This window comes from Ambystoma mexicanum, chromosome 14 (genome assembly GCF_040938575.1).
Source record: "Ambystoma mexicanum isolate Mex_15411 chromosome 14, UKY_AmexF1_1, whole genome shotgun sequence".
Lineage (NCBI taxonomy): Eukaryota > Metazoa > Chordata > Amphibia > Caudata > Ambystomatidae > Ambystoma > Ambystoma mexicanum.
The window spans coordinates 15,592,288-15,619,759 of NC_090940.1; the positions used below are offsets into that span (position 1 = coordinate 15,592,288).

The 27,472-nt window shown below is 46.4% G+C and overlaps 1 protein-coding gene across 1 annotated transcript in view; it reads right to left on the minus strand.

Moving 5' to 3' along the window:
* The window catches only part of MIPOL1 (mirror-image polydactyly 1), a 1,528,730-nt gene that overhangs the window by 1,002,109 nt on the left and 499,149 nt on the right, over positions 1-27,472 (minus strand). The window contains exons 3-4 of the mRNA XM_069638413.1: positions 9,677-9,899; positions 145-268 (exon numbers count right to left, since the gene is read on the minus strand). Coding sequence (XP_069494514.1) covers positions 145-268; positions 9,677-9,899 — 347 coding nt within the window. The remainder of the gene's footprint in view (positions 1-144; positions 269-9,676; positions 9,900-27,472) is intronic.

A 27,472-nucleotide genomic window follows, 5' to 3' on the forward strand; every position in this document is an offset into this window, starting at 1 on the left:
GTAGCAAGGATTGCAGTGCTGTAGCCAGGCTGTGGGTAATGTAGCCACGAGAACATGTTTCTCATACTGCTGGGGGATCACTGTAGCGAGGATTGCATTTAGTTGGATGGGCACTGCACTGTACTCTGGGCATTACGATTATACCTTAATGTTAGCCTCACGCAGAATGTCCAGCTCCCTGAGGAGGAGGTCCACATTGACGGCCTTCGCTTGGGGGGAAGATGACAACGAATCAGACAGCAATCGTGCCCTCGGCCTCTCGGTGACACTGTTGAAAGAGAAAGGGAAAGTCACAAAGGCAAGTGCAAGGTGTACTTCCTGGTTTATCACTGAATTGAGAATTCCAAGGCACAGTAATGTGATGTAAAGGGGTACTCCCACAACACTCCTTGTGTTCTTGCAAGAAGCTACTCGCTGTGAAGTCCAATTCAGCCAAACTAGACACCTGCCACCAGCCCTGGCTCCAAGCATATGAATTACTATCCTACTTGGACAGCATACATTAGCTGGCGAGACCCAGACCTGGAAAACCAGCCCTCCACCAAAAAGACAGCTGTAAACAGATCAATCGCCCACACTTCATTCGGGAGCCCCTCATGTCACAATTTGACCCATCATCAATGGCGACTATCAGCTTGCAGTACTTACTTTCATGTCTTTGTTCAGTGCTACATACAAAGGTCAAGGGGATCCAAAGCGCTAGGGAGGCAAAAAAAGGTGGTGTATGGGAGGAACAGTTTATTCTGGGGAAAATAGTGGAAGATGGGAGGAAAGGGGGACAAAAAGGGATGGGAAGGCAAGATTTCCAGCCCGACCCCTCCACCCTCCCCAATAGCTGTAAACAGTCTTAGTAAGTAATATTAACAAAGAGCCCGACTTACAAATGCAGAAATGAAAAACTAGTTAAAGAAATGTTTGCAGGAAGGGGGTGGCATTAGGGATTTGTCCGCATTTTGTCAGGTTGCTTTGTGCTATCGAGCTTGGACGAGGCGCGATGCGGAATCCTGATGCATTGTGTGCCAAGACTATGCCCCCTTATGCAATTATGTTGTAGACTGAAGAATCACAGTGGGGCCTTGGAGGGTGTCAGGTGATACTTGGGGTCATCTCGGGCATCTGCAATATTAGGACCTGCTCACTCTAGTGTTCCAAGGCGCCACTCTGCCCTCTTCACCTGCTTGCCAGGTTGCCTTGCTCCCGAGAAAAACCTACCACGCCTCCCAGAAAAACCTGCCTTGATCCCCAGAAAAACATACCTCGCTCCTGTGGTGAATCGCGGTGCCACGATCCCTACAAGAGATTTACCCGAGACTGCCAGGCGGCGGTAGCAGCTCTACCGCCTGGAGCAGGACGGCGGCAGCTGTGGTGCAGCTCACAACACATGGAGGAACAACAGGGCATCCCCAGTTTAACATGCCTGTGCTGACAAATAATATTGAAAAGGAGTGCACTACAAAACAGGAATACACAAAAGTAAATAAAGAAAGTGAAATCATGATTAAAACAATAGAAGTCCAACTGAGAGCGAGAGTCTAACGTAGTAGGACCAGAGTGGAAACACCCTGCCAGCTGTGAAAAAACAGAGGGTGTTTCACAGCCTAGTCCCCGGGCTCCCGTACTCAGGTGGCCAGGGAAAAGCCATCGCTTTTGGATCCCAAATCTGGGGAGGGACAAGAGAGGGAGGATCACGTGGGCAAGGGGTCCTCTGGGAGTGGGCGAGAACTACCTGATGGGGACATGGTATCCCCCTTTTTCAACAACCCATCTAACCCCATCCCTACCTATTTTATGGGAAACTGCACCTCCCATAATTCCTCCCCACTTCACACTGCCAACACTACTGAGCCGAGAAAGATAAGGAATGAGGCCAAGAAGATTACCTCTCATGAATTGCAATGGCTCTGTCCCTTTAATGAGACCATGCAGAGTCAGGAACCTAATCCTAACTACACACACCTGCCACTTGTTAACACTCCCAGTCAGGATAAAAGGTGGCGCGCACAGGCACACTGGAAGCGAGGCTGGGTATGAGAAGGAGCAGCTCTTCCGGGGGTGATGCGAAACAGGCTATCGAAGTTGGAAGGCAAAGGGGCTGATCGGCACTTGTGGAGAACGAGAGAGAGCCAGGCGAGAATTCCACACTTTCAGAAAGCTGTAAGCGTTCCAATACTGAAACCGAGTGGGCAGAAAGGAGAAACCTTCAAAGTACTATGCAGCGCCCCCACTACCCTCCCGAGTGAACAACAGAGTTGGGGAGGAGCAGAGGAGGCATCGGAACGGCCTTCACTGCTACATGAAAGGCATTGAAGAAAGAAACCCAATTAACACAACCAGTGAGTTATCAAAGGCAACAAAAGTCCCGTTTGTGTTAAGTAATTAACAAGAGTTGAAGGTGGCGCGTGTGCCGATAAAACGTGTATTGGAAAAGGCAATTGCTGAATTGTGTTAAAGGAGACAAAGTAACAGGGTGGTCCTGCGTGGCAGCATTGAACATTCAAAGGTCTCTGTGAAATGTTTGAAGTTATGATGAAGCGGGAAACAAAGGCAAGAAAGTAACCACGATCGCAAACAAGTGTTGATTAAGTGAAAAGCAAAATATATGAACTCTGAGTACACCAAGAGGGCAAACCACAAGTTCCAAGAAGCATTGGTGTTGCAAGATGCTGATTGATAAATTGTTTAAAAAGAGGTCGAAGTGGTCATGCAAAGGTCTACTTAAAATTCTTGCAGTTTTGAAAGTCTTCGACAGTAAAAAGACTGATAAAGCAAAACGTGGGGAAGGGAACCCCCACAAAGTGAAAAGAGGGTTTGAGCCCAGCGGAAGGAGACCCATGTGGGAAATTAAATTTCAAACATTTATGAAAGGAAAGACAGGCGGAGGGAAGCCTCCATTAAACTGTGGTAAAGTTAAGTGTTAAACGAAAGACACGCTCAAGCCTGGCAGAGAGAAGACTGTGTTGAACTGTGGTAAAGTGAAAGTCAAGACTAGAACTATTTATTTGTGGCAAGAACTTATTGAACTGTCAAAAGCTTGTAGCCCAAGCCTGAACTGTAAAATTGTGCCAGTCAGCCAAAGTGTGCAAGACTGATGGAACTGTACCATCCACCTATCCTTTTAAGAAACTCTCGAGACCCCGTGCTGCTGAACGTGGGGAAGGGAGTTGTTACCCAAGCCATTCTGACATTTCTTTTAAGACAATATTTTTTCCTTTTTATATCCCCTTTACACATTTGTCATTTGAGGAGGAGGACAAGATTAGTTTTTTTAGTATAGGCCTTTTTATTTTGACTAGACTGACATGAACTGGTTTGTTATTTGTTTAATGGTAGAGACTACTCCCATTCTAGAGTTGGGGCCAGTTAGGAATTCTCCCATGCTTACTAAAATACAAAATAAAGGTTTTTGAAACTTGAATCTATTGTGTCTGTGACTACTGTTGACACCATACCGTCCTTACATATCCAATCCTGTAAGCAGGGCTTTCCACCAATAAGAAGCCAACAGGAAGAGGATGAGCCTGGCTATAAAAGCAGAGTCAGGACTTTGAACAGAAATAGGCACGGGTGTCGTGAAAGCTGTCTTTTCCTTATCAGGTCCATATATTGGAACCTGCCAATATCCCTTGGTTAAATCTAGGGTGTTATGAATGTGGCACTTACAAGTTCATCTATTAACTCATCGATGCGTGGCATAGGATAGGCATCGAACGGCGGAGATGGCATTCACCTCCAAGAATGATCAGGTTTAGCTAGCAACACAATAGGGGAGGACCATGGACTTGAAGAGGGCTTGATAATGTTGGCCTTCGTCATTTCTTTCACTTCCTCAACCACTATTTATTTTCATGCTTCTGGGAGTCTATATGGTTTTAAATGGACCACTTTTCCCCTTTGAGTTCCTATATAATGATAAGTACCATGTACTCTCCCTGATTTCTCGCAGAATACATCGGAAAATGCCATAATAAGGTTGTTCAAATCTTCTTGTTTCTGTCTAGATAGTTCTTGACGAATAAGCTTAGAGTAGTCTATCTCCTCTGATAACAAACAAGACAATATGGAGGAAGTGGTAGCGGAAGGATTTTCTTTCCACTCCTTTATGAGATTTACGTGGTAAAGGTGGGTCTTTTGTTTCCTATCAGGTTGGGCTATTTTATATGTACGGTTCCTGTTTGCTCTAGAACCTCATATAGCCCATGCCACTTTGAGACTATTCTATTTTCAGAGGTAGGCAAGAGGACTAATACCTTATGTCCTCCTGAAAAAAGATCTTAAATTCATCTTCTTGTCATGGGTGGACTTCTGTTGGGCTTGAGCTTTCTCCATGTGAGTGTGGACTAGACTCCAGACGGGTTGCATATTCTGTCGCAATTGGGTAGCTCTCTGTGAGAGGGGCATAGATGCTGCTTCTCTCTCTTCCCAGGTCTCCCGGAGCATGTCAAAGACATCTCTTGGTTCTCTATCATAAAGTAACTCAAAAGGAGAGAATCCTGTGGATACCGGAGGGGTCTTTCTTACTGCAAATAGGGCCCATGGGATCATGCGACCCCAGTCCTTCCCATCCTCATCTACCAATTTTCTCAAAATCATCTTAAGGGTTTTGTCAAATCTCTTTCCAATCCATCCGTTTGGGGGTGGTAAACTGAGGTTCTTAAGGTGGTAATGTGTGGTAATTCCATGACTTCACCCATACGTTTACTCATGAAATTGGATCCCTGAGCGGTTAGAATTTCCTTCGGGAAACCAACTGTAGAAAAGAATGGTAGTAGGTGTTTTAAAATGTGCTGGGTTGTATTGTTCCACATGGGAAAGCCTCTGGGTAACGGGTAGTGTAATGAACGATTACGAGCACATATTTATTACCCAGTCTAGAGGTTTCCAACGGTCCAATGATATCCATCCCAATTCGGGAGAAAGGGACTTCTATTATCGGTAAGGGGTTTAGAAGGGCAGGTGAGGAAACATGTGCGCTGGTTTTCTGACATATTTCACATGTCTGAATGAAGTTCTTTATGTCAGCATGGATACCTGCCTAGTAGAATTTCACACTGATGTGAGCTTGGGTTTTAGATTGTCCTAAATTGCCCTCTGTCAAATGGGCATGTGCAATCTCTAACACGATCTTGTGATGGGTGTTGGGTATTACTGAGTTTTACTAAGGCCTTCTCTGGAGGTTTCCTTTCTATATAGTAATCCCTGTTTCAGTAAGAAAAAGGGGCTCTGCTTTTCTTGTCCTTCTTCCTCAGGAATTACTTGTAAGAAAGCCGCTGCGAGTGCAGGATCATTTCGCTGGGCGAAGGCTAGATCGGGAAGGATGGGAGGTTCCTCTTCCCTCTTTGCCTTAGTGATAGGCATTTCGATCAGCCTCTCCAAAACCTAAGCTACCTCTCTCAGTTTCCGCTGGTTAACTTTCTTCCTTAAAGCAGGGAAATCGAGCCTTCTTAAGAATTCCCTGTGCAATTTTGTCCCCACAGTGTATTTCAAATGGAGTTTTGCGATGGCTCTATAGGAGAACCTTTATGTCTGCCACAAATGTCTGGGTCTATGACGCCTACTAGGACAACTAGACCAAACTTCCAGGCCAGATTCTGGGGCCAATCCTATATAACAACCCACATGGGGTATTAGGACTAAGTCCGTGGGAATCATACTTCTTTTCCCAAGAGGGATAGTGGCTTCTCTGTTGCACAAATATCAAAGCCGATGGATTCTTTTGTGGCAGTAAAGGGTTCTGAGGCTCTGTGACTACGTTTCTGGAATTGTAGGGTTCCCCAATTTGTCTCAATTGATTTGCATCCCACTCCTGACATCATATGTTGGGGATGCATGGTATCACAAGTATGACAAGTATGACACTGACACAATGTGTACAATTTGTAAAATCTTTACTCAAATTGTTGGGGTTGGAGAAACTCCTACGTTGCCCTATAACTAAGATGGGAGTAGTCTCGACAATTAAATAATAAATAATGCAGTCCAAGCGGAGTCTGTCAAATCAAAATGGCATATGTTAACAAAACCTGATGCCTGCCCTATCTCTTGTACCAAAAAGTGTTAAAAGGATAAATGTATGCAAAAGGAAAAAACTGTACTGTGTTCAAATGAATAAATGTGGTTGAACCAGCTCTCCTCCCCATGTTAGAACTACAGAGTAAGGCTGTCCATGTAGGCAGGATGAAACACTCTGGCTCAGCTTCTAACACATTAAACAGTTCAACACATGGATCGAGGCCCATCTGGCTTTCCATGTTTAAGTCTTTTTTCTTTTGTGAGAAACCACAAGGTGTCTCACCCGCTAGTCTCAGGGGATCTCTCTCTCAGGTGGACAGGGCATGGCCATCGCTGTTGGATCCAAACCGTGGGGGTAGACCAGTGCGGGAGGATCACCTGGGTGAGGGGTTTTCGGGAGGGGAACACCTGATGGCGAGATGCAGTATCCCCTTCCCTGTAACATCTTTTCCCCATCTTACCAGGTAGGTTACTTGATCTTTACCCCCCCCCCGCTTTCCCGTCACAAACACTTTCACACAGACAGCCCGCTCTCGGAGAAAACAGACTCACACCTGAGCAGTGTACCCGACATGTCACGCTACTGTGGACAGGCGAAGTCAGGCAATTACTGACAATCACTCACACCTGACTTCCATTAAACTTCCCAACACTGATAAAAGGCAGAGCATGATGGCACAAACTGAGCGAGGCAAAGCACACCAAGGAACAGCAGTTTCCAGTTGGCAGCTCAACGAGGGGAGCAAGATGGGAAACCAAGAAGGTTTTGCAAGGAGGGAAATACCCTTGACCTTTTTGGCAAGAAACCGTTACTTTCCAGAAACCTTTGAAGCAGAAAGCATAAGGCCAAGAAACCAGACTGAAGACTTCTGCATTGTGTCGGAGATATTGAAGGTCCTCCCACGTAACCAACTAAGGTGGGGAGGAGCAGCAAACACTGGGGTATTGTCCTTGGCTCCAAGAACAACGAAGCATTAGAGAGATCAAGACAGCCGGTGAGTTGGGGAGACCGATGCAAGACCAGTCTGTGTTGAAGTCAAGGATGCAAGCAGCCACATTGTATAGCGAGCGCTGGAACGAACATTGCTAAACGCGTGTGATGAATGTTTGAACTTGAGAAGGAAAGATACAATACCGTTGGCAAAGTGATCTGGCACCGTGAAGGTGTTCAATCGAAGGTTTCGGTAAGGTATCCCACCAAGGGAACTGAAAGTAGATTGATGAAAACAATTGTGTGAAGTGAATCAAAGTGGTCCTGCAATGGTTTAAGCAAAACCCATCGCACATTCGAACATCTTCAATTTTGATACTGATGATCCGAGCCTGAACGGGGGAGGAGATCCATGGTCCGAGCCTGACTGAGGGACACCAAGTTTGAAGATTATGACAAAAGGTGCTTTAAGAAGGGAGACCCATGGTGAACATTGAAAGTGAGAACTTGTGCATTTGAAAATCTTGATAGGAATGGAACGTTGAGATTTGTTTTGTTATAACAGACCCTCTGCAGTAAGAGATTGTCATCACAAAAGAGGATTTAACAGAAAGCCCTGATGTCAGTGCTTTGAACTGTGTCCTCGTAGCCGAGAAGCCAGAGTGTATGCGAAGCGCAAACATACAGCCTTGTCCCACGCTGAAAACGTGGGGAAGGGAAGCCAACTGCTCAACCGTCCTGACATATTTCTTGAACACTTTTCTTTTGCATACAGCATTGTTCCGCATCCTTTTGTATTTAGAAGTAAGGATTGGCAATGGGTTTATTGGTATAGGCCCTTTTATTTTGACAGACTGGACTAGGACTGGGTTATTTGATGGTCGTAGCTTGCGCCCATTCTTACATTTAGGTTTAGATGGGTGTTCAATCAACCAACCCATTGAAGGTCAATAAACACCCTTGAACGGAGTTCACTTGTGTGCCTTCACTGTTTGATACCATACCTCCCTTACACTTTGACTGCAAAAATAATGTTTCATCAAAACAATTCACAAAGGTTCCCCACTCTCCAGCTCAGACCTTGCACCACACAGTTCTTGTAGGTCCTCCTCTGCCGGGCTTGGACCTCTCAAAACAAAGTTCAACACAAACAAGCAAGAGGGCTCTCTTACCCAAATTTAGCTCACTTTGGGTCTTCCTCTTTTAGGCTCAGACCCCCTGTGGATGTCAAAGACTTTCAAATATGTGTGGTTTTCTTCGTAGACCACAGCAGGGCTACTTTGACTAAAGATTCACAGTTCAACGTTCACTGTTCATACGCTTTATCGCTTTAAACAATTCACTTTTCACAGAGACTTTCGAGTGGGATTCTTCCTTTCACAGGACCACCCCGTTACTTAGTATCCCTGTCTTCGCAGCTGCCTTTTATTTCAAAGTTCATTGATAGGTCTGCCTTTCCTCACGTTTCATTCACACGCACCAAGCCTCCACTTGCGATATATATATTGTTGCTACTTTCAGGTCACTTTGCCAACTCACCGACGATGGCCATGCCCTGGCCACCTGAGAGAGATAGATCCCGGGGACTAGCGGATGAGACACCCTCTGGTTTCTCACACTGACTGTGCAAGAGGGACTACCTGCTTACAAGTCCTGGGAGAGGATTTAAAGGTTGTTGCTCAAAGTGGGAAAATCCCACAATGGTGCTGGACAAGCTAGAGGGGCTGCACAAGGTTCAGACAGGTCACATTAACCAGGACACTGACACTCTGTATCAAGTCTCTGGGGCTCCACATTGGTAGCTATCACTCCATCAAAATCCACACAGAGAAGAAACCTCAGATAGCATGATACAGACCATCCCTTCTGTGAAAAGTCCAGCCCTTACAGCCAAACATCAGCTTCAGATCCACTGTTAGAGCCTGGTCATAGCTCACCTGGACAGAGGAAACACCCTACACCCAGCCTACCCGCTACCACCATGGCCCTTTGAAATGTGTCCTCAACACTGCTGCTCACCTCAAGTGAATCACTAATGCAGCTTCAAAACACCCATACTCCTCGAACTTCACTTTGGTTTTCTACCAGCATGCATCACCTTCAAAGCCAGCTGCGACATATTCAAAGCTATGGCCAAGCACACTCCATCCTACATGGCAGAGTCACCATCTCTGGTGGTTAGTCCACCACCATCAGACATCAGGACCTGGCCAGATGAGAGCTGCAGAAATGAAAAAAAGATGCAGGAAAAATATTCTCAATCTAGGCCTCCAAACTGTGGAATCTCCTACCCATCAACTTCAGACTTGCCCCACCCTCGTGAAATTCAGAAAAGAAGCCAAGGCCATCATATTCAAGCTGGACATTCATCACACTCCTAAAGAGACAAATCCTGAAACCACACCGGCCGTATTCCTCCTGGTGACCACCCGTTACAACCCACGGCTATGTTCCAGCCACACACCACTTTCCAGCACTGGTATATTCATGTTAGTTATTTCCTGCTACGCTACATTGTATAGGTCACTCCTAAATGCACTGCACCTGTGGCTCTATGATATAATGAAGGTACTTGTGCCCACAATTGCTTCTCAAACCTAGGGTCAGACTCAAGTTTCCAAGATAATCCTCCAATCCTCTGGTAGCTCAGCCGTCTCCAGGGGTTTCTGAATAAGACCAATAGTACTTCTGCTAACTTCTCACCCCAGGACACTGCTGTTGGTGGCAGAGACTTACCTCAGTGCTTCTGAACTTCCTGCTGGGTCCTCCATCCTGCTACTCAATGCATACAGGGTGCGTGGGTTGGGGACTGGTGCTGGTGGGACCCGTGCAGCATCCATCAGTGGCAATTCCTGGTTCTCTGGCTTCAGATGGGGGGCCCTTTGAAGGCCACTGTGGATGGCAGGCAGGCCATTCTCTTCCTGGGATGTCTCCAGAACCACGACATCAGATGGTGGCTCTAAAAGCAAAGAATTGGAGTCAAAAGATCAGACGAGTCACAAACCTTGGATACAGAAGGACGCATAGAGATATATCGGCTGCTGGCTACGTTAAGTCTTTGATTCTAATGCCCACAGGAGTAGATTAGGGATTTGTTTAACCATCAATTTTAAATACTTTTTTGTATTCAATTTTTTTTTAACAAGCATTTATTCTACGTTTTAATGCTTATTGTTGAATAATGTTCCTGCATTAATGTGTTCCTTTATGAGTATTTTGCAAAGTGGTCCTCATCCATATTTGGTAAAATCAGCATTTTAAAAATGTTTACAAATTTAAAAATAATGAATAAAAGGGTGACCAGCAAGAGCAGAGAGGCCGATAAAGCAAACTTTAAATAACAAAGAATAATTTAAGAAATGGTGACAAATGGGTGTCGGGGATGGACAAATCAACACAATAATACAACCCCACCACAAAAGACTGTAGACGGAGACACTGACGCAAAGTGCAGCAAAGTCTTGTGACAGAGCGATTCTGCTCACCTGGTCCACATGCCGCAGAGGAGTGGTGATTGGTGCCCGTCTCAGCGCCCCTCTTTAAGGGCACAGAGACCACCGCAGGACTCACAAGGGAGGAAACTGGTAAATGGGGGTCTTGGGGGCATCCAGCACTAGACCCAATGTCTAGAAACTGAGGCCAAGGACTGTGATCCAGCATTAAAGCCTCACCCTGAGGTCTGTGTTCCAGGTTTCTTTCTTCCGTTTCTCATATTGTCCCCCTCACCATCTCCTAGTGGGAAACAGTGTCATGCAGTTACCACCCTTCCTTACGCTGCCCAAGACGCCCCGGAGCAGTGTCCCTATCCTCCAACAGCGCCCTTTAATACTTCCTTCCGATACTCCTCTTTCTCCTCCCTAAAGCCACCTCAAGCCACCAAACCCATCATCAACCATGGAAACCTCCTGCAAGAGAATGAGCTCTCACTTCTACAAAGTGTAGACGTTGTCCACCCAAATGCTCAATCTCCCTCTTGACCCTCTCCCCATTCCTCACCAAATACAACCAAACCCTCTACACCTACTCCCATCTGCCCCATCACTACACCCCAGAGCCACTCATTTTAGATGTCTTTGCAACCTTCCACTCTCTCGTACCCCAGCCCTGCATACCCATCACATCTGTGCTGCTCACTGCACAGCACAGCACAGCACACACAGCACTGCTCACTGCCCATTACTAGATGGCCTGCAGCATTTCCTGTCCCAGCCTCCAGCAGCTTGAGGTGTAGGAGGAGCAGAATTGCTCAACTGTACGGACACACCTCTCGGGGGTCTTGAGTGATAGTGACCACTGCAGAAAGTAGTTCAGCAATCATTTAAAGAGGGTACACGTGTCAAACAAGGACAGTGTATTTACAAATGATATTGAAAATGACACCCAAAAAAACAGGATCTATGTGATCACTGCAAATTTGAAATACCGAAAACGAAACGAACGATTTTCTTTTCTTTTTTGCACATCACTGCAATTACATGCGGGTGAGAACCCCCTGCAACCCACCAATACTCCCCATATATTTTATATTACCCAACCCCACCTCATTTCCGTCCTCAGGTTTTTTAGCTTCAGTATTTTGGTATATTGATGGTAAAAAATACACTATGTAGTAAAAGGTTTTTAAAAAGAATAAACTGAAAAATATATACTTGTACAAAGGTCTTGTTTCTCGAGAATGTGTTTATCTGGTGTATGAATTACCCGGACAGCAGGTGCACAATCACAGAGCTACCTTGAGCATTCACACTGCATACCCGGGCGCTAAACGGCCTTCAGTTTGCCTGTATAGGCCTTATGAAGAGTATGGCCAGGGCCGGCCTTAGGGGCAGCAGCGCCCTGGGCGAAATGGCACTCCCACTTCCCCCATGCACCCCCTGGTGAACGGGGTCGCAGCCAGGAAGCGGCACTTTTCCATTATTCTTTTTTTTTTTTTTTAAACGTCCTCGCTCCGGCGAGGAGGTAATGATATGAATAGGGTGCATCAACGCCCTGTTGTTGAATGTGCTCCACCGCTGCGGGCGCATTTGATAACAGTGAGGCGCCTGCCACGCCTTCTGCCACTTTGCCAGCTCGGGGGAGCCCTTGAAAGTCTCCCCCGAGCCGTCGTGGTGGGGGGCTGATGGCGCCTTTTGTTGTTGAAGGTGCCCGCGGTGCAGGGGCGCATTTGGTGACAATGGGGTGCTGAGCACCCTATTGTCATTGAATGCACACGCCGTGCGCGCATTTAATAGCAACAGCCCATCTGCCTTGGCATCTCCCGCTACGCCAGCACGGGGGAGCCCTTGAAAGACTCCCCCGAACTGGCGTGGCAGGGGGCTAATGGCGCCCTAGGGGGCGTGGCGCCGCGGGTGGTCAACCGGCTTGCCCCCCCAAGGCCGGGCCTGAGTATGGCAGTAAAAATGCCAAACGGGATTACCATTACTGCTTGCGAAACCTGAGCGGCGAGTGATCTGTCCGATTATTTGTAAATTAGTGTCTTCACCTCTAGAGCTCCAAATTCCTCCTAAGGAATGATGAGCCTGCTCGATAAGACTGGCAGGTGCACAATCCACAAGTTCAGAAACTTAGTGCAGCTCTAAACTCAGCAGCAGTGCAGGGCTAATGTATTCCTGGACTTTAACAGAAGAAGCAGGAGCCAGGTTGCAGCTTTCTCTATACCAAGCCTCTCTAGACAGAGGTTACGTAGAGTAACCAGGAGAGCCCCAATGCAACCCCTTCCGAATGGAATGAAAAGGAAACACTTTTAAAGACGGACAAGCTTATTCCAGGAATTCTGCAAACATATGGACCTATAAATCACTTGTCCTACCTACTTAATCCAAGTACGATCTTTGAAAGTCATCTAAAAAGCTCCAAACTTAAAATTGTAACTGTGAATGGAGTCGATTAGGGAAGCTTCTGTAAAGACCGGAGGGGGCATCTGCACTTCCGCTCTCTATATGGTAGAGGGGAGGCACAGAGACCCCAGCCAAGATTCTCTATTATTGGTAAAGTAGTTGACCAATCAAGGCCTAGCTTCTCAGGAGGTGATGCAAGCTGGTTCTTAAGTACAGTGTAGTCCCCAAGCACCCACAAAGGAATGTCCACACACTATCGGTTACAACACAATCTTTATATAATTAATGTTCAAAAGGTATATACAATATCACAATAACTCACTTTGTACTCCGAAAATCAGCAATGGTAAATATATACAGTTTCTAAAGTGGTACCACTAACGTTATTAGATCTCATTAAAGTGCATACGGTCAGAATGACACACAGATCAGAATAAAGAGGAAACCAGCAGTAGAGAGAGGAAGGAAAGCAAGCTGGTTGAGCAATTGGCAGAATACTGGCACCGTACCACTAGACACAGTTCCGTGTGGAGATCTCCCCACCTGGGCAACCTGTAGAAGAAAGATACAAGCCCAGTCCATATATTGTTCACACTAGACTTTCCAATAGTTCTGCAACCCCAAAGTAACTTGGCGCTGTAGCGTTCCGCGTCGGGGAATCGACGGCCCTTCTTGCGTGTCCTCCCTTTCAGGCAGGAGTCACGGGTCGTCGAACATCCGACGGAGAACAGGTCGAGCTACGACAGTGAAGTGACTGCGTCGTTCCTAGCAGTGCTCGTTGAGGGGGAAGCGTAAACGTCCTGCCTGGAAGAGGCATGCGGGGCACCTCGGTGTCGATAGTTCTGGACCGCAAAGAGTTGAAGAACTGTGGCCCAGCAAGGGCGTCGAGTCGTCGGCGTCTCTGTGGTCTTTGGGTGGCGGGAAACCCACCAGTGGATGCTCTTCCGCGCGTCGACGGTCAGACCTTCTCCAGCAGGATACAGCAGCGACGATGCGGACGAGAGCATCCTGGAATCAAAGTTCTTAGGCAACGGGAGCATGGCGGCTCCAGTTGGCGATGGCGGTCGTCAACAGTGGCGGACAACAGACTGGGCGCTTCTCCTTGGAGTTCCGCAGCAATCCTTGTATCGGGTCGGCAGCCTGTCGAAGGTCTGTCTACCGGGGAGCTTAAGCAAAGATCAGTTGTGCACGATGGTCCCTCGTAGCTCGGGAAGAGGGAGCCTTACCAGGTCCTCTCTGGGTCAGTTCTTGAAGCACAGCAGCTTTCAGATTGTGAAGGAGAGCAACAGCAATTCTTCTCGTCCAGCAGGGTTTCAAGATCAAGCTTCAGTTACTCCAGTTACTCGTCGTAGTGGACTTCAGCTTCTGAACACGATTCCTAGCAGTGAGAGGTCCCCTGATATACTGGGATCTCCCATTAATTCCGCTGGTTCACACTCAAGCATCCAATCACGACTACGGTCATTCATGCAGGCAGGCAGCCAATCGGGCACACGGGGCATTCAGGCCATTCACTTCTCTCCTGACACTCACAACAGGTTATGTGTATTGGGACAAGTACCGAGCCATTCAACACTCCAAGCTGCATTCATACCGGTTTCGGGCAGGGCTGTCTCAACCATTGTGTCAACCACCAGATACTAGACAGCCACAACATAGAATGTATATTCGTCACACACTCCATTCACCCAGGTCCCACCCACAGGCGTACCCACAACATACGGTCGTTGGGAAGACTCCAGCCAGTCTGGTCGGCACTTCCCTACACTATCATATACAGAACTTCCACCCAACAGCCAGTCAGGGTGAAGGGACAGAGGCAGGGCTTCCCGGGACTTCGGGAAGATCAAATTAACAGGTGATGGAAGGCAAGAGGCCATGGGGGCCATTTTGTCTCCATCCGGAATCTACTGATTCCAATGAGAGGGCCCGGGCATCCCAAAACGGAGGACGCTCAGTGCACCAGTCATTTCAGCAGGGATCTGCCACCAGCCCGTACCCTGCTCTGTGGGTCACACACAGGTGCCCAAAAACATACACTAGGGGCTCAGGGTTGCACCCCTACCCATGGGTGCCATAAGGGTATCCCATGGGTCTATTCACCAAACCAAAAGAGAGAGCTGCATTGCCAGGAGTCCCACATGAACTCCTGCACGGAAAACACGACAAAACACACGATAAAAAGCAGTAAAGGACAAGGATACAGAGGCCCTGTCCCTCCGATGCATTTCCAGCAAAACAGCTTCCCATTACAAATAAGTGGTTGCAGACTCTGCCAGAGCTGCACCCTGTGGAGCACCAAGGGATCTGAAATGTGACTGAGGAATGGTCTTGATTTTTAAGAAAGGCAGTGATCCACCCAGGGCTCGATCCCTTGGTCACGATCTATCCAGGAGTCGCCATGGTTCCAAAGATCAAACACTATGCACCAGGCGTGGGGATGTAGAGAGAGGGACAGGGGATGGTACATTAAAGTGAGGCTTTTTGGATTTCAGTAAAATACGATTTAATTTAATTTCTGCCACCCAAAATAATGTTCCCTTTTCATGAGTTTATCTGAAGATGTCTGAAAATGTGCACAAGATGTCAGCGCTGACCTTGCTACCTTGTATTAAATGGAGAATATAAATCAATGGCAGTGCTGCCATTTAGCGGAAATTTGCAGGCATTTTCGTACCTCAATATGATCCATACTGAAATAGGCCATATGATATGTTCCCCGTCATAAATATTTATTGTATGGGCCATGTATTTTCAGAAGTATCACTTTGGAGTTTATTTTTGGATTCCTTAAGCCACAGGAGTGAAAAACTTTTGATAGCCACTTGTCAGAGAAGATCTAAATAGGCTATTTGTAGTCCAATAATTCTCCATTGAACACTAGTTTGTTGAAGTTGTATTTGAGAAATGAACCAAAGAAAAGTTTAAATCAAAATTTGATTTTACAGTTCAGTAAACAAATAGAGTTACATCTGTGATTTGGAATCCCCAATTCCCATAAAGAAATATTCAGCACTTTGTTACGGTTCCAAGCCCTAGTTAACTGTCCAATTAGTAAATATGCAAACTTTACATTTTATCAAGGGCTTCATTGTAATCTGTGTGATGAGACACTTCGTTCCACACAGTTCTTTTTCCTGCATGCAGATTTAAAAATTAATATACATATAAACCTGCCTATGTCCCCATGTGCCTTCCCCTTTGTTTCATGTAAACAAGGATTTATTTTAACTTTGGGTTGTGCATGCCTTAGGGTTTACTGCAAAATCAATTTGAGTTCTCAGTTTGCCACCTATCAAGCAACTGAAGTGCACCAAGTCCTTATTTTATTCTTTTCATTTTTCTAAGTGTACATTTATATTATAAATTCAGGACTACAAGTCCAAGAAAGCAGAGAGGTAAAAAGTGCTACCTCGGTATAGTCTGCGATTTGTTTTGTTGCAAAAGAATTATGCATAATGCACATGAAGCAGTAAAAGATACATTTTTGTTTTCAGTGGAAAAACACAGTTCCCAGTGATTGTTTTGAGGGAAACAATATGTAAGCACCGATAAGTCAAAGAGCAAACACAGAGTCCATCTCCCTCTACCTCTCCCACCTACAACCACAGAAAACGTACTACCCATAAGCAAGGACCCAAACAAACTTGGACCCCAACACGCCACCAAACCTCACACCAGAACACACAGAACCCAGCAACTTCAAAGACATTTTTTGGAAAGACCCCTACAAGAATCAGAGCCAGGCTAGACTCCCTAACTATCCACATCCCTTACATAACCAGAGACTAGAAACAAGACCCCCTTTGCAAACAAGCAACCCACTACTACGAACCAGAACAAAGAAACCCATCCCTCAATATAATTGAACTTCTCAACAAAGAAAGAGAGGCCCCAACCACACTATCAGCAAACAACAGCTTCATCCAAGAGAGAACCTCAGGAAAAGAAAACCCAACTAACACCACCCAGCCTGAGACGCAGGGAAGGATAGGCAACAACAAGGAAAAGCACAAACTCAACACTGCAGCCAACTCAACATCAGATCTATGGGAAAACACAAAACAGAAATGAATGACCTAAGTGAGGGCGGCACCGGCGCACTCTACTTCCCTGCAGCCTATTCAACATCAGATCTATGGGCAAACACAAAACAGAAATGAATGACCTAAGTGAGGGTGGCACCGGCGTGCTCCACTTCCCTGCAGTCTACTCAACGTCAGATCTATGGGCAAACATAAAACAGAAATGAATAACCTCGTAAGTGAGGGTGGCACTGGCGCGCTCTACTTCACTGCAGCCTACTCAACGTCAGATCTATGGGCAAACACAAAACAGAAATTAATGACCTAAGTGATAATGGCACCTGCGCACTCTACTTCACTGCCGCCTAATCAACGTCAAATCTACGGGCAAACTCAAAACAGAAATGAATGACCTAAGTGAGGGTGGCACCGGCGCACTCTACTTCACTGCAGCCTACTCAACGTCAGATCTACAGCAACACAAAACAGACATGAATGACCTAAGTGAGGGTGGCACCGGCGCACTCTACTTCACAGAAACATGGCTATCAGACAACTAAAAACAATTGCCTACGAAGCTATACCAAGCAACTTCCAACTAATACATTCCAACAGAGAAAACCAAAGAGGTGAAATAGCAATGGCACACAAAGACCACATCTGCGCCACACCACTTCCCCTTACTGACACAGAAGACTGCAAATTGCTCCTAATCAACATCAAGCTCAACAACCAATCCAACCTACTGTTCCTCCTCATCTGAAGACCGTCCTCCTACAACCCCAATTTAGCAACAAAGCTTGGTAACGCCATTGCCAACCTCTCCATTTACCATGATAACATAGCTGTTCTGGGGGATTTCAACATCCGGTTTGAAAGAGAAAGCAAAACCACAGCAAACTCCCTCAGCGTCCTACTGGAAACTCTGCACTTCAAACAAATAGTGAACGGGCACACCTGGGATGCAATTTTCTGCAGAAAAGGACTCGACTGCCGCCCCAACGATGTCAATCATATGGAGTGAACACCACTTGATCCCATTCACCGACAAAATCCCAAACCGCATATTGCCCGGAAATGCCAATAACAAAACAAACTGGAAGTGTCTTGACCCAGAATCTGTGACAAATCTGAGGATGTCATCGCTTCTCCCCTAGGGGGAGACCTTTCCTATGGGGCCAGGGCAAAGCGTTCAGAATACAATAGTCCCCCTGGGGGTGGTGCACCGAGGAAGGATCACATGGGGAAGGAATCCCTCTATGGGATTGGGGAAAACTATCACCAGAGAATGCGGTATCAACCCGCTTTAATACTTCCAACACCATCTCCAACTCTAAATCCTCCTCCCCCTTCCTGTATAGAACTGATATGTTTTGTGGTCAACTCAGTCCACTTAACCTACATGACAACACTGAAAAGGTAGAAAATACTAAGTATCATGTATACAGTTTGGAGGCTGCCACTGGGACGAAGAAGATAGCCTTGAGTCCAAGGAGGTGGGAGAAGCAGCTGTCATTATTCCTGCCCCTCATGTCCCCAGCCCTCCAAGATGTCAGGCTGGAGCCAGGCCACGATCACCTACATGGCCCTCAAGGGCCTCTCCATCCCTCCAAAGACCCACTTGGAGTAAGACTTGGCGCTTGTAGAACCAGACTCACTCACTCCCATAGGATGTTACTCACCACTCCGAATAGGCCGAAGATGCAGAGAAATTGACCTTGGAGATGTTGGTGGTATAAGATTCCAAATTCAGCCTTCCATCCCAGCTCCCCTGAGTACAATACTCAGGCTTCCTCAAAGAGGGGCTCTTTTCCACAATGTACCTCTCTGCTGTTTCAGTTAGAACAGACAGAGGTGTCAATTGAGTAAAAGAGCGGGGAGAACACACACCGCCAATACCAATGCTGCAAAAGAATATAAAAATATTAGACAGTGTTGATCTTATACAACTGATTAGAACAGATGAAATGATTGGACAACTACCTAGATAGATATTGGAGTGGAGTTGAGTTTCCCCGGGATGATCTACAAAGAATGACACAAATGAGTGGAATTGAACTAAATCCGTATCGGTTCCCACTATAACTATAGAATTGACAAACAAATGACCTGAATAAAGGTAAATGGAGTAAGAGGAATCCAGGACTCTGAAGACAACGACAGGAGAAAATAACAAACAGGGAAGTTAGTATAGGTAAGTAACCCCGAACAGCACGAGGGACGCACTAGTGCCGAGTTGGTGCAGTTCAGGAAGGAGTTCATATGCACTTAAGAGCAATCTCACAGAAAAGTCACTCAATGTCCCAAAATCCAACAGAAGACAATATCCATGGAAGACAATAGGTATGTACCTGAGTACACGAGTATAGTTGAATAGCTGTTGAGATGATACGGATAGTAGACAGCAAAATTGAAGTGCAGAGCAGCAACCAGGAAAGAACCGCAAGACTCAGAAGAGAGGCGTATCCAGTAGCGTTCCGAGTCCAACAAACATACAAGCACGACAGGAAATGAAGGAGGAGACGAGGCAATCCAAAAGTCAGGCAAAGGGTCAAAACCAGGAGTTCAGAATAGGATTCGTGTAGGAAGACACGAAGAGGAAAACGGACGAAACCGCGAGTAGCTGGTAACGCTAATTAGCAGCAACGAGCACCTTGGAAGACGGTGGTTTTATAGCCGTAAGAGGGGCGTGGATTGCTGTACGTCTTCCACGTACAAGACGTGTAAGGTGACCTGGAATGCGTCGACGTTTGTACAGACGCCATGGTAGCTTGTATCTGGACCATAGAGGAGCCTGTAAAGAAGTTGTATTCGGCAAGGATGCCCGCGGGGAAGCCTGAAGTGTAACATAGATAACATTCGGGATAGGACTTGTAGTGCATTGATGGGGACAGGATGGATGCCCCCACATATTTCGATTCACAGAACTGCATGTGCAGTCTAGTCTTTTGGGTGTGGTTCAGTCCAGAGACACCTGGGATACCCAGAGACTATTTAAGCCACACCCAGGCTGAGAAACATGCTTTGCGTTTTCTGCACCTGCAGCGTGACACTCACCGTGTTCGGATCGGTCTCCAGTAGGCCTGCATCTTTCTTCTGCGCTCAGCTCCTGCAAGAACAAGAACCCCGTTAGGAACAGCCTTACCTTGCAGCGCTTCTGCCCATCATTCATCGCTTCTTCTGTTCTGCGGGCATCTTCTGCGGTGTCATTCCCATCCCGGCACGCCGCTTTCTAAGGGAAAGGGAAAAGAACAGAAAAAAGGCATTAGTAAGCATTATGCAAATCTTCGCTTATTTTTAAATACTGTACGAGCTTCAAATGCTTACCTGAATCCCAGGCGCTCTGGGGGAACTCTGTCTCCGGAACTTCTCATCCATCTGCAAGAGGGAAAAGACACTCCAGGTTAGCGTGGAAACATCTAGAGGCGCCGCATACCGCGCTTACCCACTGCATTTGTTCATCATAACCGGCATCCACACTGAAAACGTTGCGGCACCTAAAAGACACAGAAAAAGAAATCAGTTCAATGCAAATACGAAAGGGGTGCATCGCGCTCTCACTCACCTTCAGCGCTACTCATCTCAGCAGCACGCCACCATCCCCGGCCATCATCTAAGGAAGGAAAGGAACGAAGTTAGAGAACTGTTCAAAAGACACATTATACTTACCTGTCGGACTCTTGCCAGTGAAGAAACTAGGCAGCAACGAGCCCGCATCAATCAACGCGCACCTGCGCTGAAAGCAGGACAGAGAACACACTATCCAAGAAAACAAGGTGAGCTGTGGATCAAAGGGAAGGGTTGGACCCCGGGGAAGAAGGGGTTCAAGCACACAGACAATAGGGAGTTAAACCCTACCAATCCTGTGTTTCAGGCCCAGTCTCCAGTCGAATAGCCTCCAGGGAAGGGTTTGAGGTCGTAAGAGGTCAGAACAGGCTGAGTGACATTCCTGTGGATACCAGGTGTGCGTTACACAGACCGAGCAGACTAGCTTCTTGATGCCAGTGAATGGCCCAAAGCAGTACATCAAACCCATGCTAGAGTTTCAAAGCAGTTCAAGCTCAGGTCCAAACCAAACCACAGGAGTGACGTGGAGGAGCCGTCGCCGGAAGAGGAATAGCAGGAGCCACACATGGAAGAAGCTGACTTGTGCCGCAGGACCCACGAAGCACGCAAGAGTCTGAAAGTGCATCTGGAGAAAGGTTTCAGTCTGCAGAGCCGCTGCAGACCCCGCTGGACTCCTGAAAGCTAACAGATCCTCCAGAAGTGATACAGCTGCCCAGGAACCGCTGGTACCGCCGAGAAGGAAGCAAAGAGGTGCACGGGTTGCCCGGGAGCTGTGAGACTTCTGGGGGAGCAACAGGGTAAGCTCAGGAGCCGAAAAGAGAGCGTCTGGGACTCTGAAGTGAATATGAGACAGATGTATACTTGGCAGGAGTGTGAACCAAGGGGATACAATGCATGGGTGCGAGTCTGGGACCTGCACCCATATGAGAAACCAAATTTTAAAGACAAGGGGGTCTGGGACCCCGTGAGAAAAAAAGAGAGACAATCCATGAGAATCAAGTCACTTTCACGAGTCTGGGACTTGCACTTATATGAGAGACTGAACAAGATGGTCAAGGACCCTGGAACCGATAAAAAAGAAGCCTACGCTTGGTAGCGAAGCATGCCTAGCTGGTAGGAAACAAAATCTGTGAAATCAAGAGGCAGTTCTTCGTGGATTATCTAGTAATTTAAGATTAAAAGAAGTCTAGGGGAAGGAGCACAACCCTAGAATTGGAAAGTTATTTTGCATCACTTTATTACCAGCGAAATTGGGAACTTTTCTGTTGATTGAAAACACCAAGATCAATGTTTTACTTTTAGAAGAGCCCATACTTGCACAGGTATCTTAATTCATCAGTGTTAGGAACAGAAGTAGGCTTTGGACAGGACAGTGACAGACTTTTTAGTTTCTCACTTCCTGACAATTTCACTAGTTTCCTTTAAGGTAGGGAACCCCCTCTTAGACTTAGGGACGAAGGCTTTTTTACACCCCTTTCCTATTTAATAAAAGTTTTTATCCAACAACATGCCACAATTGTTTCCCAGCCTTACATATGCACCCTAACTAATTCCTAACAAAACGAATGGATTCAACCAAACAAGCTAAACAGAATGACTCCAGGCTCATTGGAAGAAACACTCGACACCTGGATCACAGAGGCCCTAGAGAAATTAGCACCTGCAAAACTTTTCAAAGCCACTGCAAAAGAAATGGCAGCCAGATGGTTCACAGAATTACTGAGGGAACACAGAAAAACAAACTGCAAAAACAATGGAGAAACCATTGTAACCAATCGTACAAAAACAAATTCCAACGAAAAATCAGAATGTACAAATCTGCCGTCCTTAAAGCAAAAAAAAAAGCATACTACACCACAAACCCACAAAAAGAACTATTCAAAATCATCAAGGAAATCAAAAACCCAACATCATGCAACAAATGTGTTGTACCATCACAATCCCCATTTGACAACATGACAAGTCACATAAGAACATAAATGGAAACAATTCAACAGACCATCAATGCAACCCGCACATAGCCGCGACCACCCGAGGGAGAGGCCCGCACCGACCAAACATCCAGGAGCTGCTGCTGAGAGCAGCCCACCATGCGATCCCTCAACTATTACTAAGGCACTGATCACATCAAGGGTGAGATTTGGTAACCTCTTGCCTGTGCATCCGGTAAGGCAACACTTGTGCACTAATCCTACTGCCAATCATTGTCCCGATCAGAAGTGTCCCTGCCTGCCCAAGTCCCATTTTTCCGCCTGGCCTTGCAATGGCGGGCACAGCGCGGGATGAAAGCGAGGCTCCAGCCTCATGGTCTGATTGCTAGGCAACCGAAGCGCATCTTCAGTGGATAAAATCCGCCAGCAAGCGGAAACGCCGGCCTGGAGACGAAGGGCAGAGAAAAAGGCCTTGTTTGCCGTTGCTTGCCGATGGGTGCCGCTTGCCACCTCTTCCAACTTCAAGGGCAAAGACATCTCGCCTTACTACTAAGGTACTGACTCACTCCTCCATCTTAGCAACACATTCCCGTGTATCAATTTCTTAAATGTATAGTCACCCCATATGTACATGGGTCTCTAGTTACCAACTATTATTCTCATTGCACCCATCGTATATCTAACTTTACCACTATTGCCCTGCTCCTGCTAACTAAGCTAATACAGCTCTAATCTTTCATGTGCAATAGTCAAATGAGCCTATTGCGGACACTGCTCATATTTCGCACTACTCACCCGTTGAACCATATTGTGTCCAAGCACTCCGCATGCATTTCTACCGTCTGTGCTTGTTTTCACGTTAGTAGTTTTTCATTGTACTGCTCTCACATTGAAACAGTCAGATTTTGTATTGCTCACAACCTACTGCCTAAACCCACGTGACCTGCCTGCTGACACTTTTTGATTACTGTGCCTATATTAGACTGCCTTTAAGCGCTACAACTGAACGGCCTTGTCTGATGTGCTGTAGTGCTAGGCCTGTATGACCAGATTTGCCATCATTACCAATTAGGTAACAGAATGTATTTACCAGGTGTTTACTCAGCCCTGCTGATACCATCAGCTTTGCCTCCACAGACACCCTACCTCCTAATACCATGACTTACACCCATCCACCAACACCGCTCACCTACCCATCTACAGTACCCCACTTATGTATCCTCTGTAGTCCCTCTGCCAGAAACTCCAGACTACGTGCCAGGCTACCTAAACTATACAAACCTCGTGCCAGGTATACCCCTCATTCTAAACTGACTAACTGGACCCCACCTGAGTACATAGTCACACCTACTATCCGACCTATGAGTAGATCTATGCACAACCCAATTAACACAGTGGTCAAGCTCAAGCCTCACAATAGAGCCACTTCACCAACTCCCACCAAAACCATTGCCCCTCCCATTAGAGACGCCTTAATAAATGCACGCTCCTTAGTAGCCCATGCTACAGACATAGCAGACCTCATTCTAGAAGAAAAACTGGACTTTTTAACCATCACCGAGTCCTGGCTCCAAGCAGCTGCTGCCCAGCCCTCATGTTAGCCATCCCGGATGACTACACCATCTTCAGAGCAGACAGAACAGAATCCAGAAGCGGAGGCCTCCCCATAATTGCCAAAACTCATCTTAACATGAGACTTGCCACCTCGGACAACCCCACATCTTGCAAATCGCTAGTAGCTAAACTGCCCATTGCCAACTCCCAAACCCTCACCATTCATCTACTCTATAGACCCCCTGGCCCACTATGCTCTTTTGAGGAGGACCTTAAAACCATCCTCACTAACAACTTAAAGAACACGTCCTGGAGCCTTCTCCTAGGTGATTTCAACTTAGGCTTTAAAGACCCCAAAGACCCTCAGGCCACCCTTATCGACAACACCTTATCTGAGGTAGGATTTATCCAACGAGTGACCCTCCCCACCCATAATAAGGGGAGAACCCTTGACTGGGTTGCGGACTATAATTGCTTGGCCTCCATCACCGCCATCTCGCCCCAGCCGTGGTCCGACCACCATCTCCTTACCTTCTCCCTCGAGGCCTCAACCCCTACCACTAATAATCCCCTAACCTCAGCCATCCTGACGAGAAACTAGAAAAACATCACAGCTGATCAACTCATACCCCTCATTCTCCCAACCCTGAACTCACTATCAGCAATCTCCAACCCGCATGCCCTGGTAGATGGCTACAACAAAATCATGAGTTCTTCACTAGACTCCATCGCACCGTTAAAAGCAAACCTAAAAAGGACCTGAACACATGGTTCTCCCCCCATCTCAAATCTCTCAGACTCGAGAAACGAAAAAGTGAACAGGCCTGGAGACAATCACCCTCGGATAATAATAAGTTGAACCTCAATAAAATAACTGCACTTTACAAAAAAGAAATTATAATCGCCAAACAAGAGTCCTGCAACTTGAGAATATCGCAAGCTAACTCCAGCATAAAATAATTGTTCACTATCATTAAAGAGCTGGAAACACCCCTTCCTGTCCTTGACACGTGTGTGAAAGACGAACAATGGTGCACCAGTGTCCAAAAATGCCCTCTCCAATAAAGTGCAGGCCTACAAGTCAAAGTCAACAACAAGAAAGTATCTCTTGTCTGCACAGCCCATTTATCTAACACTACCCTCTCCTCCTCCTCCACCTCAAACCTCCACACCTAAACCTGCCCTTCGCTTCAGCTTCTCCAAAGTTTCCACATTAGAGGTGGAAAAAATCATTCTCAGCCTGAAACTCTCGAACTGCCAGGGTGACCCCTGCCCTTCACTAATCATCAAAGATGCTGCCAGAGACCTCTCACCCTTCATTACTAAGTTCATTAACGCCTCCTTCTCCTCAGGGACCATCCCCAGCAATCTCAAAGCATCATGGGTCCTACAATTACTCAAAAAACCCTCTTTAGACCATCAATACCCACGAACTACAGACCCATCACCACCGTCCCCTTCCCGCTTAAAATATTAGATAAGACTGCCTATCTGCAAATACAACAATACCTAGAAAGAAACCATCTCCTGGGAATCCATCAGTCGGGCTTTAGACCCCAACACGGGACAGAGACCACACTCATCGACCTTAACACTAAAATTGATAACCTTAGAGACAATGGGAAAACTGCTCTACTACTTCTACTTGACCTCTCAGCAGTATTTGATTTAGTAGACCACAAAATTCTCTGCAACCACCTAGACTCGGCAGACCACTTCTCGCAAGAGGCTATCGGCTGGATTGAATCTTTCCTTAACAACAGGTCTATGTGTGTCTTCTCTACTTCAGCCTCCGCTGACCCTATCCCCATCACCTGTGGGGTTCCCCAGGGGTCATGCATCTCCCCTACTCTGTACAACGTGTTCACAAAGCCCCTGTTCGATGATCTTGATGGTCTGAGTATCACCTACACTAACCATGCCAATGATACCCAGATCCTCATCCCGCTGACGGGAGATTACGACAAGGATTTGGCCTTGGTGAACAAGGTGTACCTCATCATCCAGGCATGGATGGCCTCTCATAGTCTATGCCTGAATGATGACAAGACAGAGCTCATCATCCTTGGTTCCACCCATTAACTTAAATAAACTGAATCACAATTACGCCAGCTTTAGTATAGATGGCAATCCTATTAATGTAGCCAAAGAAGTTAAAACACTAGGGTTCCATCTAGACGCCACCCTATCCTTCCGTAAACAGGTTGGCTCCATGACCTCCTCTACAGCCTACATCTGTAAATTAATAAGAGCAGCTAAATGCTTCCTCTCGACCCAGAGCTGCACTACTTCAGCCAGGGCCATAATCCTGTCAAAACTGGATTATTGTAACGCCCTACATGTAGGAGTCAATAAATATGTTACAAACAAAATCCAGATTTTGCAAAACAAGGCTCTCAGAGCAGCTCTGAGTATCTCCAAAAATAACACATCTCCAACATTAGGAGAGCCCAAAACTGTCTCACCACCACCGACAAAATCATGCTTAAGGTAGCTTCTCTGATGCACAAATGCCTCAATAATGCAGCCCCTCGCTACCTTGTCGACAGAGTCAAGCGATACACCCCCAACCGATCCACCAGAACTGGCAACGCCAACTTACTTACAGTCCCCACATTTAAACGAACCAAAACTGGTGGTAGTAGCTTCCATGTGAAAGCAGCCCAACATTGGCACTCCCTGCCACCCACCTTAAGGGCACCTCAAACCTACCCCCACTTTAGACACAACTACATTCAGTGGATAAAGGAAAACAACCGCTAACCTCACCCACGCTTGCCCTCCTTATGTACATTTTGTAAATTGCTTTTTAATTTTTCTGCCTTGTACGTGTACCTTTATTTACCAATGTACACACCTGTAAATTACTCTACAGCACTGTAACCAAGCTGAGAATAACCTTGTTGCTCCTGCGCCCTGATACCCTTGGGTCTGGCGCGCTGTACAAATGAATAAAACAAAACAAATAAAAGACAAATCCGGAACCACCAGAAACCAGCGCACTACCAACCAGCACAAAACTCGATCGATTCGAACCAATAGACGAGGAAACCTTCAACAAACTAATAAAAAACACCAACCTCACCGGATCCCCAGTGACCCATACCCATCAGCCATCTTCAAAGAAATAGTCACCCACAGAACTCCAATATCTTTTCATTTATTTGGCATATGGTTTATTACAAACCTTTACCAATTTGTTGCATTAAAGAAAAAGAGATCATTAAAATTAAGTTCATTATCATTGAACTTATTATCCAAGGTTAGGTTCCATTTCACACCAAGGCTGTTTTTAATATTTCTTGTACAAAAGTCGTTCAGGCAAAAGACAATCTAGAGTGGTCACCCCCACACACCAAAACCCACCAGTCTCTAGCATCTTGGGTTTGCAACTCGTTCACCAGGGTGCCTAAGAACCTAATTCTCTGCTCTCTCAGCAACAGAGGACCAGGTGCAATAATGTTTCTCTCTGTAATTTACATAATCTACAAGCATCTGTATCACCAATACCCTCGTTTCCTGATGTGAGAATTTGATTAGTTGGAAAGAGATTCAGTCTGATAAGCAGTAGCACATTTCTATGGTGGGGACGTGGAAATTTGATCAGGTATTTCGGGA